The sequence below is a fragment of the Planococcus citri genome, chromosome 2 (assembly GCF_950023065.1).
Source record: "Planococcus citri chromosome 2, ihPlaCitr1.1, whole genome shotgun sequence".
Taxonomy (NCBI): domain Eukaryota; kingdom Metazoa; phylum Arthropoda; class Insecta; order Hemiptera; family Pseudococcidae; genus Planococcus; species Planococcus citri.
Window position 1 is genome coordinate 8,424,290 of NC_088678.1, and position 18,373 is coordinate 8,442,662.

The following is an 18,373-nucleotide window of genomic DNA, read 5'->3' on the forward strand; positions in this document are numbered from 1 at the left end:
GGCGATTATGCATATTTTTTCAAATAAATTGAAGAATTTACATTTGGAACACACTAGCAAGAGCTCGATAATTTTTCACTCGATTTTACCAGTAACTTTCAAAATTGAGCTTTTTTGGGCCAAATTCTGAGATTTTACTCTTCGAAAAAGCGTTAAAATCACGTTTTCATGATTTCAACGAAGTAAAATCTCAGAATTTGGCCCAAAAAAACTCAATTTTGAAAGTTACTGGTAAAATCGAGTGAAAAATTATCGAGCTCTTGCTAGTGTGTTCCAAATGTACATTCTTCAATTTATTTGAAAAAATATGCATAATCGCCTTTTTTAGGGGTGCCTAAAGTGGGGGCTCTGAAAAAAGGGTTCAAAATTACGAATATACAGGAAGCTTAACTAAACTTTTTCATTTATTTTAAAACTTTATTAACGGGTATTAGGCCGGATTACAAAAATAAATTTTGCTAATATTTCGCAAGAATTACATCTAGCTTCTTCAGAGCAGTGTTCAGGAACACTGCTCTGAAGAAGCTAGATGTAATTCTTGCGAAATATTAGCAAAATTTATTTTTGTAATCCGGCCTAATACCCGTTGATAATGTTTTAAAATAAACAATGAGTGGCCGTATTAGTTTCAAAACTCTTAAACTTTTTCACCTAGGTAATTGAATATATGCCTCAAAACGTTACGTTTGGCGCAAATCGCAGGTTTCCAGCTATCCAGGGGTTCCCAAAAAATCCAAATTACAAAAAATTGGAAATTTGGATTTTTGAGTACCAGCACAAAATTTTATTGAGCTCGAAATTTGGTAGGATGGAGGTCTTTCAGATACCAATAAACTGTAAAAAGCTTTTTAGGGGGTTCAAAGGGGTAGGTTCAAAATAGTGGTTCCAAAATTTTTCAAAAATGAAAACCCTCCAATTTCTGCCCCTGAGGGTCAAAAATGGAAAAATTGTCTTGTATTGTAACCCGTACAACAATGGCCATGCTGATTTCAATGTGAATGTCGACCTCCTGCGCCATATATCATTATAAAATTTTAGTTTAAAAATTGGAAATTTTTTTTCCAAAAATTATTTCCTCTGATGTGGTTATTGCTCGTGCTGAGAACAGCATCGACATAAAGTCCACTTCCGAGGACATACAGACAAAAATTCTGTACAATCAAATAGTTGAACCGAAATTCTTTATATCAAAAATGGTGCAATACTTTATCTAAGAGTAGTCAACCAATCCATTTTTCATGTCTACATGTCGATGTTAATGTTGATGTGAAATTCGACATCAACAAATACATCCACAATATCAACATCATATCATCTACAACTCCAAACTGTGGAAAAGTGCATAATTTCATCAATGCCCTAAAAAATTTGTTTTCCTCATTGAACAAGATCATATCTTTGAATGTTTACTTACTAAACTTTTAAACACTGAAACAGAAATTTTAATTTTGAAAAATTGGTCGACATACTTGTAGATGTAAATTTCGAGCATCGAATTTCACATCTACATGTCGAGGTATCAGCAATAATGAGAAAATTCTGAAACTTTTCATTTACCTGGCTTTTGTATGGACAGAAGATTCCTACAAAATAATTAATTGATCGCTTTTCCATCATTATGTTGGAAAAAAACGTAGTCGATGTAAATGTCGACGTCGACCATTGTTGTGCGGGAAGAGTAGGAAGTATATGACTTTAACCCTAAAAATCGCAACTTCCCGGAAATGATGGGAAAATTTTTTTTCAATAATTTTCTATCCATTTAGGACCCACTGAACACGAAAATAGCGACAAAAAAATTTTTGGACCCAAAGGGCCCAAGTTATGAGATGTACACTGTAGTGTACGTTGCGAAGATTAGGGCAACTTGCCTGTTGCCGAATGTGTGCACTGTAGTGTACGTTGCGAAGAGTACAGTGACTTGGTGCCGCGATGTTTTATGTAGCATGTTTGTGTAGGTGATGCGTATCCATACCAAATTAAACGCGTGTATAGCTAGGCTACTATTAATTTTTCTCAACTCGAAGATTTAACATTTTATTTCAAAGCACATCGTTAAATATTACGAAAATATAAAATGAAAAAAATGCAAATACGTATGTAATGTTCGCCATAAATGAACTATGTAATTGACAAATGTAAAGTAACAGATAGGTAGGTGCTAACTTTTATCATTAAAATGAATCGATCAAACTGCATTTTTTACTTTATGGTATCTAAAAAAACAATTACTGTCTTTTACTATGCATAATCTAACATTACATTTGCTGCAAGAATATGTAGTTCTTTTTTTAGAACAACACCGGCACCTACCCAAACTTCCTACAATAGGATAATGATCAATATTATCCAATCTGATATCTGGAGTAGGATGTGCAATTTTTGGACTTTGTTTGGTTCGTGTACCATGTTGTTTGCAATGAGCTTCCATTGTGAGTGGGCGTCCAACTTTAGTTTTATTTGAAGAAATAAGAGAGTTTGCAATGCTGTTACGAAATTCTTTCAATTTCATGATTTTTTTTTCATTTTTTGCTTCCATGTTTCGTCTGTATGTAAGCCATGCATTATTCACACATATATCCAACAGCTGAGAAAATATTGAGAAGTACCATCTATGAGTCTTCATATTCATTCTATAAAGTGCAATCAGCATATCCGCCAAATCTACCCCACCCATATGCTGATTATACTCTTTTATGAGTTTTGGACATGCCACAGGCATTTTTGTTCTTTTTTCTTTATTATATCTTTTAACTTCTTCTAAGGGATGAATACCAAGATGTGAACTTATCAAAGTTACACATTTGTTATCATACCATTTCACTACTGTAACTTTTTTTTGGTTGTCAGTTTTAAAATCATAAGCTCCTCGTTTTCTTTTTTTCAAAATTTTATCGTTTTGGAGAGGACATTGCCTCAACCTATTCTCCATAATCGTTCCTGTGGAGAAAATACCATAGTTTTCTCGTAAATAATATACCAACTCAACTGAAGAAAACCAGTTATCGAAGTATACTATGGTCAATTCGGGATTCGGAATTGTTTTACATAAAGTTGCGACAACTTTTTGACCAATTCCATAGTACTGATCTTCCCACTCTGTGAAAGCTCTGCCAAAAAAAGTAGTATCTCCACCATAAGGGAAAAAGTCATAGACTATACCACTTACACCAGCTCTGACAAACATTTTAAAGCCCCACTTCTTTGGCTTATTTTTTATATACTGGCGCCTTGAGCCAGCTTTGATACCTTTGTAAGGCACCATCATTTCATCTATTGAAAATGTTGTTTCAGGCTGAACTTTCAAACAATTATTTCTGATCAATTGTAGTATTGGTGTAACTTTATAGAAACGATCTGATTCATACAAGTGAGAATCATCATTGTTCACAAAATGCACAACACTTCGTAGCAATTCATACCTTTTTAAAGGCATTACATCGGCAATTTTCTCAATTCGAAACTTCTCACTCCAGTAGTCTCTGTAGCATGGCATTTTCATTATACCCATCAATAAGTGCAAGCCAAGAAAATTTTTTATTTCATTGGCATCAGTGTTGATACATTTACCATCATTTTTCTGAGTACTGTACAGATTAGTTTGATCTACAATTAAATTTACACAGTTTTCATCAAAAAACATTTGAAAGTATTGCAAAGGTGTAAATTCATCAGAAACAATGTCTGTGTTCAGATTTTCGAGAAGCCTTTCATTTACTTGTCCTTCAAAATTTTCATTTGTCCACTTCATTTTCAATTTCAATTTTTCAGAGGGTTTGACTTTTTTAACAATTGCAGGTACATTTTGAGAGATTTTTGCAACAATCGAAATATTTTTAGTTTTTGAAATTCTAGATGAGCGACGAATTTTTTGAACAGCATTGTCAGTAGATTGTTGTTTTTGAGGTGACTTTTTTTTCATTTTAGTAGGTATTGCTTTGACGTTCTTTTGGGTAGAAATTCTAGATGACTGAAGCTTCTTATTATTGGAGATAGGTACCAATTTCTCATTATTTTTTTCAGAAGGAGTTGATCGACGAGTTTTCATTCTAGGCATGTCTTTTTCCACAAAATTTTCGGAGTGATTTTTCTCACTTTGAGTAATTTTTCTTTTGTTTGCTTTATGAATAACTGATTTGGTCAAGTTGGGCATTTCGTTCTCACATAACTGATTAAAATTGCTTACTCGTTGTGCAATTGTTTGCAGTCCACTGCAGCTTGGTTGTTCTATGGATGGAATAATTTTGGTAGCAATACGAGATGAAGAACACAGGTCATCCGAAATTCCATCTGTGTCGTCAATTTTTTGCAATCTTTTAGTAAATGATGATACCTGTTTCAGTGGTGTAATGACATTCTCCGGAAATCGATTTGGTGTAGTAATTTCATTTGATTTGACTGGAGTTTTTAGGGGTGTAAATTCGACGAAGATAGGTTCTCCTTCTGCCTCCTCATCTATCAAAAAACCCTCAATTTGAAATTTTCTCCAAAAAAATCACGTAAATAGGATAGATACCTATCAATATTTTTACTTTTTAGTGATGAAAAAATTCAATTACCTGAGAAAAAATTAATTTCATCCATCAAATCCCTCATTTCTGAATCTGTCGATGGAGCTTCAGATTCGGAGTCAGAATCACCTATCTCATTTTCAGATTCTGATGATTCTCCAATATCCGAATCACAAGGTGGCAGTAATACAGCAGCATTAACTAATCTTTGACCCCTACTTTTTGGAGCAAAGTAAGGTCGCATGATGTAAAATTTATTCACGATTAAAGCACACTAGACCGAACAACCCATACTTTTCAAAACGAAACACAGAATGAATGATTCTTACAAAATATTGAAATGAAGGAGAACCATCAACATCGACAGCATTCTTAGCAATTCCCAGTAAAATGAAAAAAAAAATGAAAAAATAAAACAAACAGCAATAAAAAAGGTGTTAGTCATTTTTGTCATTTTGTTTGTAGGCGAGTTTGACACCGCGTTTTATCGCATTTTTATTACCCAATGTTCGCAATGTACACTGTAGTGCACGTACTATTCTCGTGTCTAGTTTCCGGATACTTCGCAATGTACACTACAGTGTCTACAAACTTTCGGGGTTAGTTATGAAAAATATAATCGGCATATAAAAAATGTATGATGAACGAGCGATAGTGTGCACTTTTCCCTATTAATTACCTAAATAACATTTTCTGTTGAAAAAAAAATGAAGACGATAAATTGAATAATATTACACACGTTTCTTATATTCTGCATTTACATTAAACTGCCAAAGTAAAACTTTCCATCAAAAGTTGAAAAATGGATTTTTTTTTATTTTTATTGCACGTGTTTATTGAAAATACATCACACTAATAACCCAGTGTAAAAGAATCGCTCTAATGTTGCTCAAAAAAATTAAAAAAATTCTCAAAGTCTATGTACACTGTAGTGTACGCTGCGACGTTTAGGGTTAAGCCACTGCCAATATTCGTCAATATAAGTATACTCGTATGTCAACCCTTTACCAGTCTGGTAACAGTAGGCGTGGTCAAGGTGCTAATTTGGCTAACTAGCCAAATTAGCTAAGGTGCACCGGGGGAAGTTGGAATTTGGGGTAAGTTAGAAAACTTGCTCCAGCGCCTAGAGGTTTATATCTGACGAAGTGCCACTAAAGGTTACTTGAGGGTACTACCCCTACTTCATCACGGCATAAAAATTTTCGCGATTCAGTTTCATTTTAGATGTCTTTGGTTCAATTGTATTTTGTTGTTGTTTTGAACTTTTTTTGAATTTGTTCTAAAATACAGACTTTCTATTTCTTAGTTTTTCGCATATAGCGGATGAACCGTGGGTCCTAGTGAAAATCTGATGAGAGTAATCTCAAAGAGAATTAAATTCTCTACAATTTTGTGTTTATGCAATTTTTCTAGGACGCTCCGTTCGTGATCTACACCTCTGCAAAGTTTAGTCCCTTCTGACTTCCCCCAATTGGGGGAAGTCAGAACAGTTTATATTTTATTCCACTGAGCGAAAGCTACTGCGTCAATCTCGCTCAAATTTTCACCATAGGTTAAGAACCCTTATGGGAACCTACATAATAAATTTGATCCATATTGGTTCATTAGAAGGGGAGTAACAGCTGGTCAAAGTTGAAATTGCGAAAAATCGTTCTGACTTGCCCCGGTGCACCTTACCTAAACTCGTCGCAGTTCTACAACGACAAGAGTCGCGAATTGACAAGTTAATATTCCCTTAAAATACAGGAGAGCTCAGGCCCTAGGTTAAAGGTTTTTTACTTACAGTTATTTAAGTTTATTATTTCGATTAAGTTTTTAGTTGTGTTAAGTCTATTTCCATTTGTAATACTCGTGATTGCAATTGTATTTATTTGTGTAATACAAGTTCGAGTAATAATTGCGTATTTATTCCTTGTACTTTTTTATGATAAATATTTGTGATTAGGTTCTCTATTCGCGCACCTAGCCGGGGTAAGTAGTGTTTAATTAGCAGTGGCTGATTACTATTTCGAATTAGGGAACCCATTAAGTACATAACTCTCTGTGTCAATCCCAATTGTTGTGTACTTAGTGTGGCTAGCTAGCATCACACTAATCAGAGAATACTTAACCGTTATCTTATGTCAAAGCTCTCTGTTTAGACCTTATTTATCAGTATAATGTTTAATGGGTTCAAACAGATTACGTTGAAAAAGTTTTTGAAAATAATACTCAGTGGTTCCAAAAATTATTTTTTTATTCGCAACTTTGGGGACCCCTGGACCCCAAAAAATGGTCATTTTGGGTCAACTAACCACGAATTCGTATTTGGGGTATTTATTACAACAATTTAAGAGTGGTCCAGTCGATAACTGTCTGGGGCCAAAAAATGGCCTTATCGATACTCCTCCTTTCTAAAAATTTCCTTCTATAAAATTAATAAAATGTTGACAAAGAGCTGCTAAAAATTTAACTTTGGCCTATTCTCTGCCTGTTTATTTCACTTCGATTCATAAGGGTAACCAAGGGTATTTATAAGATGAATAGTAAAGTAGATCGACTAAGTCTCTCCATCTCGAGCTAAGCAGGCACCTGAGAAATATTTCCTCTCTAATGAATATTTCTCAGAATTCGCCTATCACAAAATTATTAGAATTCTTCTCATACACAGTCGTACTAATTTATCCTTTCTTTTCTATCAGTCATTCTCACTCTCACTGTTACAGTCAAATCTAAATAATATGTACTTTGGCAAAGACTGTTCTTTAATCATTTTTGGTTATTGGGCGAATTTCAAGCCGAAAATTGGGTGTGGTTTTCGAGATTTCTTAAAAATATGTATTAATGCAATCTATCAAAATTGGTTACTGCAAATTTGCAACTGCTCAGTAGAACCCTAAGACTTCTAAAACGGGTTGGGTAGTGACAGGAGTGAAAAAACAATTTTTTCAAAAATGCCTCTTTTTTGAGGGCTTATTTCTCTTTTCCAGAAACACCTCCGAAGCTAAAATGTAAAATGTTTTCTGAGTAACTCTCAACTAAAAATGAAGGTCTTTGGTGAATTCGGTCAAAATCTGCTGATTTTTTTTTGGGGCGATCCATCCTAATGTAGGTACTTACGAGATATCGTTGAAGATAAGTGTAAAGAAATTCCTTCGCATGAATTAGTACATATTTCCGTCCAGTAGGTGTCTGAGTGCATATTGCAAATAGGTACATAGTTAGGTAAGTGTGGGCATCCTCGGTTTCTAAAAGCGCAATCAGTTAGTAGCCCGTAACCCCTTTACTTAACCATTTTTACAACTTATACCAAAATCGTAACATAAATCATCAACACAAAAAAACATCTAGGTCCATGTAACGCTGTAACCTTTAACCATAACCAACATTTTACCATCAAGGTAATTGTGGTAAAATCCATCATCATGATTTGATTTATTGGCGATTCATTAATTTGAGATCGATTTTTCACATTTTGATCAAATTGTTTGTGGATGATCCATCTTCGGTTCATATTTTTGAACTTGACAAGGTCAAATTTTGCCACTTCCTCTTTCAATGTACATGATTTATCTAGTATACTCTCACATAATACTGAATTCTTCGTCAGAATATTTCCTCTAGAGATAATGTTGAGTTAAATTCATTTGCTGAAAATTTCAGTAGCTATACATATTAACGCATCGAATTTATTTCCATCAGATTACCTACCTACCTTACCTATATTACAGATAGGTACATTAGTTGATATGTCTATCTAATCTACCATCAGGTATTACCAAATTCTCTTGCCAGAATATTTTCTCTGTAGTGAAGAATATTGAATTCAATTTTAATCTACTATCTATGTACTTTGCACTATGTCTCAGGTTAAGTTACGATTTCTTATTTAATCCGCCACTAAAAGTGCAAGTTTGTAGTATTTTTTTAAGCTAACATTGATACCTACCGAGTTTTAAATTCAAATCGTCACCAAATAAAAAAAAAAATGTTTTCAAAGAACTGGAGAATGTCGGCGATTGTGGTTTTAATTGTAGTGATTTCAGCATACATTGGTAAGTAATAAAAAGTTTCTATACTATTTTATGAGTAGATATTTGTACTTTTTAAATATTAATCGATAGTCTGAGACAGGTTTCATTTAATTAAATGGTTGCATATTATTATAGTGCACCATATTACTGCGGAGAACGGTGCATCAGATCTCAATCGAACGTTAACACTGGAGGAAAGGGAGAAAAAGGCAGAAGAAAGGCTGCAAAGGGCAGTAGAAAGGCTGCAAAGGGCAGAAAAAATGAAGCAAGATGCAGAAAAAATGAAGCAAGATGCAGAAAAAATGGAGCAAGAGGTAGTAGAAAGGGAGCTAAGAGCCAAAGAAATGGAGAAATGGGCAGAGGAAATCGTCGCTAGTTACATAGATTCAAGTATAATAATTATTTTTTCAGCTCACTTACTGTTTAGTTTTAGTACACGCAATTAAAAACAGCCTACTTTGAATGTTTACAAAGTATGTAGAAGATAAATCACTGTTACTTATGGTATACATGTCTTAATGACCAACTCATATGATGTTTCAGCTCTCATCCCAAAAAAGGATTTACGTGTGTTGGCGGCTAAACATTTCAATGTAACTGTATCAGAACAATCGGGTAAGTTTAATGATTACCTACCCATGCGTGAGTAATAGGTATATAGTTTATTTAGATAATAAAAATGTGTTGTAGGAAATTCACAAAATGACTTGGTTTCTAAACGCCGCACCCGCCTTCTATATAAGCTTTTATGAAATAATAAGAAAAATCGTCTTTTTTTAAATCCTCAACAACAAGTCCGACATTTTTTTCGTATCTGCGTACTTCGAAAAATTATGGCCGAAAAATCAAAATGAAGGCCCTTTCGACACTCCCCTCTTCCCCAATAGGGAACAAGATATGCAAGAGTTTTATTAAAGGTTGTCGGTAATACTGAAATACCTGGGTAGGGTCATTCCAAGCTAAATCAGCCATTTCATAATATTCATCTTAAACTTGAGTAAATGTTTCTTCAATAGCCTAATTGAGGGCGTCACTGCAAAAAGGACTCATGTCATTTTTTCCAAATCAATGTTTGAAAAGTTTGTGTTCATATCTACTTATATTTTGCTTGCTTAAAATCATTTTTTTAAATATATTTTTAGATGTTGAAAGACATTGATGGTATCACTTTACCTCAGATGCCAATAAATTTTTTAAAAAGGCCTCTCACACTCTAACACCCACATTAGCGATGTACTATGATGTAAAAATGTATTTCAGAAGAACATTCTTGTTATGTGGAAACATACAGTACTTTTCAAGAACCAGAGTTGTGGCATAATTACCCTACTGGCTTATTTACCCACCAGTACCTTAATATTAAATAATTAGATTATGTTATCACCGTAATAGCTTGATAAATAAAGTAAGTGCAACTTTATCATCTGAGTATTTATTCCTTATTATATTATGCATGAATATTATCTCATAATTTACTGAAGAGTAGGTAATGAGGCGGTAAATCGCCAGTACCTATCTGTTGATAGTAGGTACTAGGTAAAGGTTCACTTCCATGAGGTAGGGTGGAAGTTGAACCATGTAACAGTTTAGAGCACAAAGTGCAAGAACTGTCTTTACAAAAGAAGATTTCTTCTTTGGTATCAGTTGAAATTTAAAGTGAACAACCGATATGAAAAGTAAAGGTTGCTGGGTAAAAATAAATTGGTCAAAAAACAAAGTCTATGTCTATTGTCTACAATTATTTTGTTGAGGCGGACAACGTTTTCAAAATAAAACAAATTTTAGCAAGCTCCACAGCGGAAAGATTAATACTGCAAAGAAGACAGTTTTGAGAGCAATATGTGCATAGTACAACCTGAAAAACATGAAATCATGTTTTAGTAAAGGTTTAGGTAGACATAACTTCAGTAAGGTACATACTTGTATCTACGTATCCGTATAGTCGTAAGTACATTTTTACCTTCTCCATTTAATTCTGGCTGCTGGTAAGGTATGAATATCGTCATTGACAAGATACACGCGTAATCCTAAACCCATCGCTTGTAAGCAATATTCCCACGAGAAATCAGCCATGTTGAAAAAGAAGAGTTGTTTATCTTCATTGGATAACTTTTGCCAGAGTTCCTGAATATTGTTATTTTTAAAAACCCAATGTCGAGCTCTAAAATACGCTGTAATTTCCAGTACATGGTTCATTTTTTCATAAATCTCGGTTAAACTGTCCGGTAAACAAAACATTTTGATTAGGTAGGTAGGTATGTAGGTACTGAATAATCATTAGATATACTTAGATACCTATAACACAACCTACACTGGTTTTTCTCCAACAAGACAAGATAGAAAATCTAAGAAATAAGCAGGGATTGTGTGCATCAGGAACGATAATATCCTGAATAGGTATTTATTATCTGTAAATATCACCGAGTAATACCACACTGCTTTTATGGTGGGCCATTCCAAGGAAAAATGAGAGTAACGATGTTCAAATTCTCCGTAAGTTATGGGATTTTGAGTTCCGCTGGAGTAAATATACACAGGAATATCAACATCTCTGAAATATAATAGCGAAAACCTTAGTTTGAATTCTTCATAATTATTGTTTCAAAGTAATGGTAATTAGGTCATCATGTGACCAGTAACAAACTTTTTTTCCGATTTCAATTTTTCATATTTTTCAGCGGTAGCTTTGGTCGCACATATCAAACCATTAATTACTAAATCCACCGGAACCATATCCAAACAGTTTTTATCGTAAGTTGCTTCGAAAACGTGTAATATTCCGGTTATAGCAGCTAAAAATGATCCTATTGGTCCATAAACGTTATCTATCCAACCACGAACAGGCTCTTGGTAGGTTGAAATGACTAAAATTTGACGAAATTGGTACACATATGCGAGATCAAAACTTGATAATAATCGCGGAAGAAGGAAGGACTTTTTTTGTACGCTAGACTACTTTAGGAGGCAGCTACTTACTTATAGTAGGTCGAAATAGGCCAATTGGTAAATCTTGACTTTCATTTTTCACTACACATTCGGCCAGTGCCTTTGTAAATGAGTATGTATTTGGCCATTCGCCCAATATTCTGAAAAAATATACAATTCATTATGTAGTAACCCTTTGTAACAATTAGATATATCTAGAGTTCTTCAGAAGGCATACACTTGTTTCAACGCTTTCCCAATCTCATTAGGTGCTCCTACATACTGGCCAGCTGATCGTGAAAAGCTCCTAGATGTGATGGACTTTTTCATAGTAAGAAACTTAACTCAACACAACATTAAGGTCGAATGCATCAAAGATTTAAGCTCCAACCACCTGCCAGTTGTTGCAACAGTGGCCAGTGCTCCTGTTTGTGCAGCTAGAAGCAGCCCATTGGTCAATAAATCCACAAATTGGGACCAGTTTCGCAACTACATAGATAAAAATGTTAATCTCAGAGATTGGCCAAACTCAAAGTGCGAGCTGGATGAGGTCAAATGCTTTACTCAGACTCTGCTTGATGGTGTGAGCCAGTGCACCAGTTATTCAAAGCCCAGCCAGCCTAAGATTGATTATCCTAAATTTATCCGTGACCTGGTGGGTAATCATAGGAAAGCAAGGAAGATATGCCAGTCAAACCACACAGCTAACAATAAAACTCACTTCAATGGCTTATGCAAAGAAGTCAAGCTTGCCATTTAGGAATGGAGAGACCATACATTCACCACATACCTAGTGTCCCTGGCTCCTACTAAGGAAGCAGGCTACTCACTATAAGTCGTTGTTGTCGTTGTGGTTCCTTGTCCTTTACAGGACATTGGAAATCACATTTTTGTGGTACCCCAACAGGGTGAGGCAAATGCCATGCCACTGCAATTATTCTGGGGAATCAACGTTGTTATGAGCTTTTACATAGTAGTTTCCCATTGCTTTCTGCGCTATCTACAAAGTAGCTCATATATCACCAGCCGGGTTTTTACAACCCTGAGTTCCATAATCACCGCTACCTATAGTTGCTCAACCAGTTACAGCATTTTGATACCTGTAACAGATTGTGTGCATTTCTGTTGCCTCTGCTGTTCTGGTGCTCGGAGCTTAACGTGTAATAGATGTTAAATGCACTACATACAATATATACATTACATGTTAACACCTGCGTCTCTAGTGGGATTTGAACCCACGACCTCTTGTTCAGAAAGCCCTGGCTCAACCCACTATGCCACCCAGTGTAAGTTACTCACTATACAAAGCAGCTAAAAACATTCGAGGTGGATCATGGGCCAGAAGTGACCTAGACAAGGCAAACTTATTTGCTCGCCATTTTGAAAGCTCCTTCAAGGATAACAACATTGTAACTGTGGTATAACCTACACTGAACTCATCTAATTCAGGCACCATAAAACCAACCTCGCCTCTAGAAGTAGCCAAGTTGATTGATAAAATTAAACTTTGCAAATGTGCTGGTCCAGATAATGTCATACCTAGAATGATCAAAGAGTTTCCATGCTGAGGCATTATCTTCCTTGCTGGCCTATTTAATGCTGTAATACATCTTCATTATGTTCCCTTGGCATGGAAAAGAGCCAAAATGATTGTCATTTTAAAACCAGGAAAACCCCCTGAGGACCCTAGCTCATACAGACCTAATTCACTGCTCCTTATAATGTCAAAGTTATTTGGATTCCAGCCAAAACACTCAACTATTGAACAAATCCATCGAGTTGTTCATATTATGACTCAAGCACTGGAGAACAAGGAGTTTGCTCCACCTGTATTTCTCAATGTAAGCAGTGCCTTTGATAGAGTGTGGCATGAGGGGCTCATTCACAAGCTCCAGGAAAATGTTTCCCTCATGCCTATGTAGATTGCTGCAGTTGTACTTGAGCTATTGCACCTTCAGTGTTCATATTGGTCAGTTGGCATTGCCATACACCTGTATAGCAGCTGGTGTTCCTCAGGGTAGTGTCCTGGGACCTATTCTATTCCTACTACATATTTACCAGAGACTTCCCTGGAAAGTACCTATTTGCTGATGACTTAGCCTATGTGATCGAAACAGACAAAGATTACAACTTGACTGTTGCCAAACTTCAGGCCAAGGTGGATGACATTGCTAAGTGGGCTCAAAATTGGAAAATCAAGCTGAACGAAGTCAAGTCTGTCAGAGTGGACTTTGCTCTGTGGAAGCTTAGCTACTGCCCCACAACTATTGAAGGAAACCCAGTTCCTCTCACATCTAGTGTAAGGTACCTAGGAAGGACTACATCTTGACTCCAAGCTAAACTGGCAGGAACATGTCAGAAAAAAGAGAACTCAACTAAACCTACTTTTAAAGAACTTCCAGTGGCTCATTGGCAGGTGCTCCCCACTGAGCCTGGCCAATAAGAAACTCATATACACATCTACGTTCCTACCTACATGGACTTATGGGTGCAAAATCTGGGGTACTACAAAGAAGTCCAACAGACTGGTCATTGCACAGTTCCAAAACAGAATTATGAGAGAAATTACAAGTGCCCCATGGTACATTGCCAACGAGGATCTCCTTACCCTATTGACAAAATTATGCTTAAAAGCATGCGTAACAATGCATGATTTTGGACTGGTGTAAAAGCGTGCATTACTGCGTTAAACATGTGCATTTTCACATGCTAAACAGAAGCAATCTAGCAACCAAGTATTTTCTTAAATGCAACCAGTGAGTAAAAATTTTTTCAAGTCCAAAAATTTATAACATTTATGTAAAATTAACCTCTAGTCTTATAAGCTGTGAGGTGGCCGAGTGAGTTAAGTGGTCGCACAACACAGTAACTGGCAATCAATCCCCCGGCCCCATGCAGAAATTTTTCAATTTTTTTTTTTCATTTTTTTGAAAAAATTATCTATTGAGAATGTTTTAAAATTCACAATTAATCGGTAGATAGTATTGCCAGTGAGTTATGAGCAATTTTCCTGCTAAAATTTCCGCACTTTTTGTACATACTTTTAGTTTACTTTTAAGCATGCTATTCACTGGCTGAATAGCATTCGATTTTTTTGAAAAAGTCCAAATTCAGGCATGTGTGTTATATGCAAAAAAATCATGCATTTCAGCATGTTGTATGCGCAATTTTTGTCAATAGGGTAGAATCCTTCGCCTGGACCCAGTGAACAAAATCATTGAAAGGAAATCCGAGGCATATTCCAGACGGCTGCACAACCACCTTAACATACGAGTAGAGGCCATTGTCCTGCTCGATGTCGCAGAGAACACCCATTGCCTTAAAAGGCAACATACCTACTTGTATTTTCTACATGTGAAGTTATTTAAAAAATTTACTGTGATTAATTCGTTGCAAACTTATATTATATGTATTGACACAAGCCAGATAATATAAGTAAATACGATAATTTGAAAAAAAAAATTATAAATAGAAGAATAAATTACTTGGGTGTTTCGAAATTAACTTCTGAATCATTCATTTTGGTAACTTTATTTATCACATCGATGTAATCTGCAGGCATATCGTAGAATTTTTCTTCAATTTCGGAATGAGGACAAAAAGAATAAGCTGTCGAAATATACATCATCGCCTATTTAAAACAACATTATTATGGTATCTAAGTATGTAAATGAATTGAAAATAAATAGATATATGATAAGTCCCATTCTAAACGTCCAACAGGAATTCGCCTAGTACTGCAGCAACCCAAACTACACAAGTACAATTTGTTTTTCCGACGACAGAAATTGAAGGAGTGAAATTTGTTGGTGCCTAAACTGCCTACCTATACTTGTGTAGAAACCTGATTGTAATTCACTTCTCTCTCTCTCGCAAAAAAAAAAAAACAACTGATGAAAAATTTACCTTTAGATTTTTGGCACGTTTAGCCAATTTCAATACTTGTCTAGTGCCAATAACGTTAATTATAACGGCCAGCTTGAGTATCTCATCAAACCGTACTGTAGCCGCTCCATGAAACACAACGTTGACTTCTTCGGCAAATTTTTTCTTATTTTCGTCAGATAGGCCTAACTCTGGCTCTCCTAAATCACCCTTCATTACAGATAGCTTTTTATAGGAATCAGGACATTCATGCTTGAGTCTTTTGTAAAGCTGCGCATAAATTAATATACTAGTAAGTAGGCATCACAATGACTTGTACATTACTGATAGGTAATTATTAGGTACAGGGTGCCCAGAAATATCGAGCACCCCTAAAAAAGTTTTCTACTAAAATATACCCTGTCTTGGAAGATAGCGTTGATTCTTTCATCGGAAGTTTGTCCTTTTTTATTTCGCACCAATAAATAAATATGCTTCAAATGAGGACAAGATCGCAGCAATTTTTCAGTCAAGATTTTCCCCACGAAACCGGTACCTCCGGTGATGAAAACGGTTACATCGCGAAAGAATTCTTGCACTGGTGTGCCGATTTCTTCTTTTGGCACTATACGAGGAGGGTTGAAGTTTCTCTCACCCAATATTTCCAAAGGATCTGTGGGATATTCGGCAGTAATTATACGTTTCAGTATTTCAGCATCGTATTCGTCCACTTGAGCTTGTCCTTTCTTCAGCATGTTTCTATGTATGTAGAATGCGTATCCAGTGCTATTTTTAATGATGGTTAAAATTTAATTATTGTATCTGAAACAACTTTCGAATATTAAAATAGGTAATTAAAATTAATAAATTAAGGTCATTTCATGCCAAATCGGCGAATTTTTGCACAAATGGGTCTTCGATTTTTTTTTAACCAGATCGTGTGAAGGTCATCAAACGATGACGAATGACGTAAACAGGACATTTTTTCGATTTTTTTTAATGGAGCTATGGAGCTTCAAAGTTTTCCAAAATGGTCGAAAATGTAAAATTTCAGCTGCAAATAGCTCCGGTTGTGAGTGATATAGAATTGTGAACTTTTTTTCAAATTGTACTGACTTTTAGGAATTTTAAAGTGAATTCTTGGCATTATGGGAACCGTTTAAAGAATCCTGTGTAGAGCTTTTAATATCAATGAAATTTCTATCAAAATGCTAAAAACCAGTATTTCCTCTATAAGTACATGGATGAAAAATATAATGAATGATGTACCGACCTGAGAGTATTAATCTGGTTAGAAAATGTGCATAAAATCACTTCACTTTTTCACAGCAGCAACATAACAATACCTACTCGTGCCTATGAATAGGACCGTAAGTATTAAATTAGGATCGCTTTTATTTATATTCTCCTACGAAGGTCGTCGAGTTCGTTATTAACGTTGCGTAGAAATTGACCTACCTACTCGGTTTTGTTATAATTTCACGAAAAATTAATTAGCTGCACTCGCTTAGAATTTTAAAAAACCATTGATGAAATTTCGAAAAAGTTGAAATCAGAAAGTGAAAAACCGAATTCTTACATTGAAATTGAAGTTGTTCTACTTTTCAAATCGCAAATTTTTCAATACTAAAAACTTTTGCCCAATGGTCAGCACGTTGGAAGGGTATTCCCAGGTAAGATAGGTGAAATGGCCCTGTTCCCAGATTTGAAAAGGTACCATACCTACAGTATATTACAGAGCTTACCTTACATCACCTCACACAGAAACTTCACACTCGCGCCATTCCTGTATAAATCACCCGTTGGAAATCGCATCAACGTCTTTAGACCAGGCTTCTTAGCCACTGGGTCTCGGATCGTCAGCAAGTTTGCCTTCTTCCCTGGTTCCTCTGTAAATGTGCTTTGAAAAGTAGGTGAGTATAATGCGATGGGTATGAATCAGATTTCAAGGTTATTTTTCACTTTTCACGCAGTAACTTTATCGAAAACAAAAAGGCTATAATCTGTTTACGAAAGAAAATCGTTACCTAATTAAAAATTGACGCTAATAATTAGGTACCTACCTACCAAAAAGTAGGGTTGGAAAAAAAGTCTTCAAAATTGAGATATTTGTATTTTTAAAATTACTCCTAGGTACAGCAATTTACCGCGTAAACGTGATAACATAACAATTTTTTTTTAAAAAAACGCCTTTTTGTTAATTACGAGTACCTACTTTTTAAACAGAAGTTCTCATTCCACGTATTACATAATTACGATAGTATCTATTTACCTTGCTTATAGGTACATATCTCCAACCGTCAAAAAGATTAATCGCCATTGTTTGTGTTAATTATTTTTTTTTTCATTGCTAAAAACATGACGTCAATACAATTATTTGCAAGTTTAAAATTGCATTTTTATTTCAATAAAATATGTGCGTAAATTATAAAACAAGACAACCAGAGGTTTTACGAACTATTAGGTAAGCAATTCGCAGGTACAATTCATAATCATCAAAGTACCCAGAGCACTCTCCTTTTTCACAATCTTACAAGGAACTAAGTATTTTCTTCGTGTTATTCACCAATTTTTACCTAGGTACGTTCAAACGTACATCGTCAAAGGCAAAAGCAAAAGCAAAACTGGAACTGTGATAGCAAATGGCAACGCAGGTATACACGTTTCTGCGGTTGATAAAGTCAAATATAATCCTGGGAATTATTCGAAGAAAAAAAATACCTAATAATAATAAAAGACAAAAAAAAAATAGGTAGCTAGGTACCTGTATTTTTGTATTTGCGCGTACCTATTTGCAAAATGAAACCAAGTATGTAGGTACGCCATTTCTCATTTATACTTGCTTTACGATTCGAATTACAAATATAGAACGCCAAAATGTGTGGTGTGTTACAAGAGAAAATAGGTACATATATTTTTGGGAAACGAGATTGACAGCTTCATTATAGAATTAATATCGGAAATAGATAGGTAAGAAAGTAGGTATCAAAAGGAGAATAATATAGACATGTAGGTAGGATCATTTCGGTAGGAAAATAGATAAAACCCCTAATACACCAC

The 18,373-nt window shown here is 35.2% G+C and overlaps 3 protein-coding genes across 10 annotated transcripts in view; 1 reads left to right on the forward strand and 2 right to left on the reverse strand.

The window, feature by feature from the left end:
* Window positions 1–1,736: 1,736 nt before the first annotated feature.
* LOC135834489 (piggyBac transposable element-derived protein 3-like) lies at window positions 1,737–4,279 on the reverse strand. The gene has a single exon (XM_065348373.1). It carries the CDS (start codon window positions 4,151–4,153, stop codon window positions 2,189–2,191), a length of 1,965 nt encoding a protein of 654 aa, XP_065204445.1. The 5' UTR covers window positions 4,154–4,279; the 3' UTR covers window positions 1,737–2,188.
* Window positions 4,280–8,257: 3,978 nt separating this feature from the next.
* LOC135834491 (tropomyosin alpha-1 chain-like) overlaps window positions 8,258–18,373 on the forward strand; it is a 31,961-nt gene continuing 21,845 nt past the window's right edge. The window contains exons 1-4 of one of the 5 annotated variants that reach the window (XM_065348380.1): window positions 8,289–8,545; window positions 8,660–8,914; window positions 9,068–9,139; window positions 9,788–9,944. In XM_065348380.1, the coding sequence (XP_065204452.1) occupies window positions 8,479–8,545; window positions 8,660–8,914; window positions 9,068–9,139; window positions 9,788–9,891 (498 nt within the window). In that variant the 5' untranslated portion in view covers window positions 8,289–8,478 and the 3' untranslated portion in view covers window positions 9,892–9,944. Of the gene's footprint in view, window positions 8,546–8,624; window positions 8,915–9,067; window positions 9,140–9,666; window positions 9,945–18,373 lie in introns of those variants that run through there. The other 4 variants (XM_065348379.1, XM_065348382.1, XR_010556681.1 and 1 more) reach the window with 4 other exon arrangements.
* On the reverse strand, window positions 9,941–16,700 carry LOC135834490 (fatty acyl-CoA reductase wat-like). 4 transcript variants are annotated; one of them, XM_065348377.1, is made up of 9 exons: window positions 16,587–16,700; window positions 15,733–16,099; window positions 15,356–15,604; window positions 14,935–15,080; window positions 11,501–11,610; window positions 11,169–11,388; window positions 10,836–11,075; window positions 10,485–10,742; window positions 9,941–10,379 (listed from the first exon to the last, which is right to left on the reverse strand). In XM_065348377.1, exons 2-9 carry the CDS (start codon window positions 16,066–16,068, stop codon window positions 10,289–10,291), a joined length of 1,650 nt encoding a protein of 549 aa, XP_065204449.1. In that variant the 5' UTR covers window positions 16,069–16,099; window positions 16,587–16,700; the 3' UTR covers window positions 9,941–10,288. The 4 variants fall into 4 exon arrangements, with proteins under 4 accessions (XP_065204449.1, XP_065204446.1, XP_065204447.1 ...); XM_065348374.1 differs by having other exon boundaries at window positions 15,733–16,135; XM_065348375.1 differs by having other exon boundaries at window positions 15,733–16,144.